The sequence below is a fragment of the Plectropomus leopardus genome, unplaced genomic scaffold, assembly GCF_008729295.1.
Source record: "Plectropomus leopardus isolate mb unplaced genomic scaffold, YSFRI_Pleo_2.0 unplaced_scaffold8442, whole genome shotgun sequence".
NCBI lineage: Eukaryota > Metazoa > Chordata > Actinopteri > Perciformes > Serranidae > Plectropomus > Plectropomus leopardus.
Window position 1 is genome coordinate 1 of NW_024693041.1, and position 1,066 is coordinate 1,066.

Here is a 1,066-nt window from a genome sequence, read left to right on the forward strand (position 1 = left end):
TCATTAAGTGGTTGAATTACGTGACTCTTGTGTTCATTGGACCAGTTGTCTTCATCACAGTGTCTTCACCAACTCTTTGTGTCTTTAGCTGATAATAAAAGTGAAAAGAACATGATTTGGTGTCTTTAATTAAATTTTTCGTGTGAGTATGTAGTGTGTGCTTGCTGAGGTTACAGTCAGCTCTGTGTTCAGTGGTCTGTGTCAGAGTCTCTTCCTCTTCAGCAGCTGCAGTCGGTTCCTGCTGTAACAGCTCAGAGTCTCTGCAGTCTGACTGAGGGAGGTTTTTGTACGACCAAAAATCACTGTGTGAACACCCAAGCACTGTTTATATAGTGTGCACTCTGACAGTAATAATCTGCTGCGTCTTCAGTCTGAACTCCACTGATGGTCAAAGTGAAGTCAGAGCTGCTTCCACTGCCACTAAACCGAGCTGGTGTTCCTGAATGACGTGTGCTCACTAAACGTATCAGGAGCTTTGGAGGCTGTCCAGATTTCTGCTGATACCAGTGCAGATACTGACCAGCACTGTCACTGTAAACAGCCTGGCTGGTTTGACAGGTGAGCTTGACAGTGGATCCTGGAGTAAATGTCACTACTGGAGGCTGAGTCACAGTCACCTGACCGCTGCATCCTACAGACAAAAACAAATCCTTCATATATCAGCAGAAATCAATGAGAGAAAAGGCAGCACATCATGTTTGAAATGTTGCTGAGTGAATGAACCTGTAAAACAGCAGCAGGCCAGCGTCCAGATGAGGATGGTGATGAGAGTCATGGTGGTTGTGCTTTCTGCTGTGTTGACTGACAGATCTGAGTCCTGCAGTGTTGAACTCACAGGACTATAAACCTTCTCAGCTCACTGGAGGATCAGCTGATCATGCAAAGTGTCGGCATGAAAATTCTTCATGATGATAATGAAGAAAAGGAACATTTGATGAAGAACAATCATTACATTTTCCCCAACTTTTGTGCGCATTTAAACGAAATATTTATTGAGGCCTTCTGTGTTTGAGACCATATTCATGAATCTTATTAGATGAACATCATTTGATGATTGAAAGCTTTT

General features: G+C 43.2%; 1 gene segment (V, D, J or C); it reads right to left on the reverse strand.

The window, feature by feature from the left end:
• Positions 1-124: 124 nt before the first annotated feature.
• LOC121940355 lies at positions 125-842 on the reverse strand. The segment is given in 2 exon segments: positions 125-631; positions 724-842. Coding segments are annotated over 2 exon segments (384 nt in total).
• Positions 843-1,066: the final 224 nt, after the last annotated feature.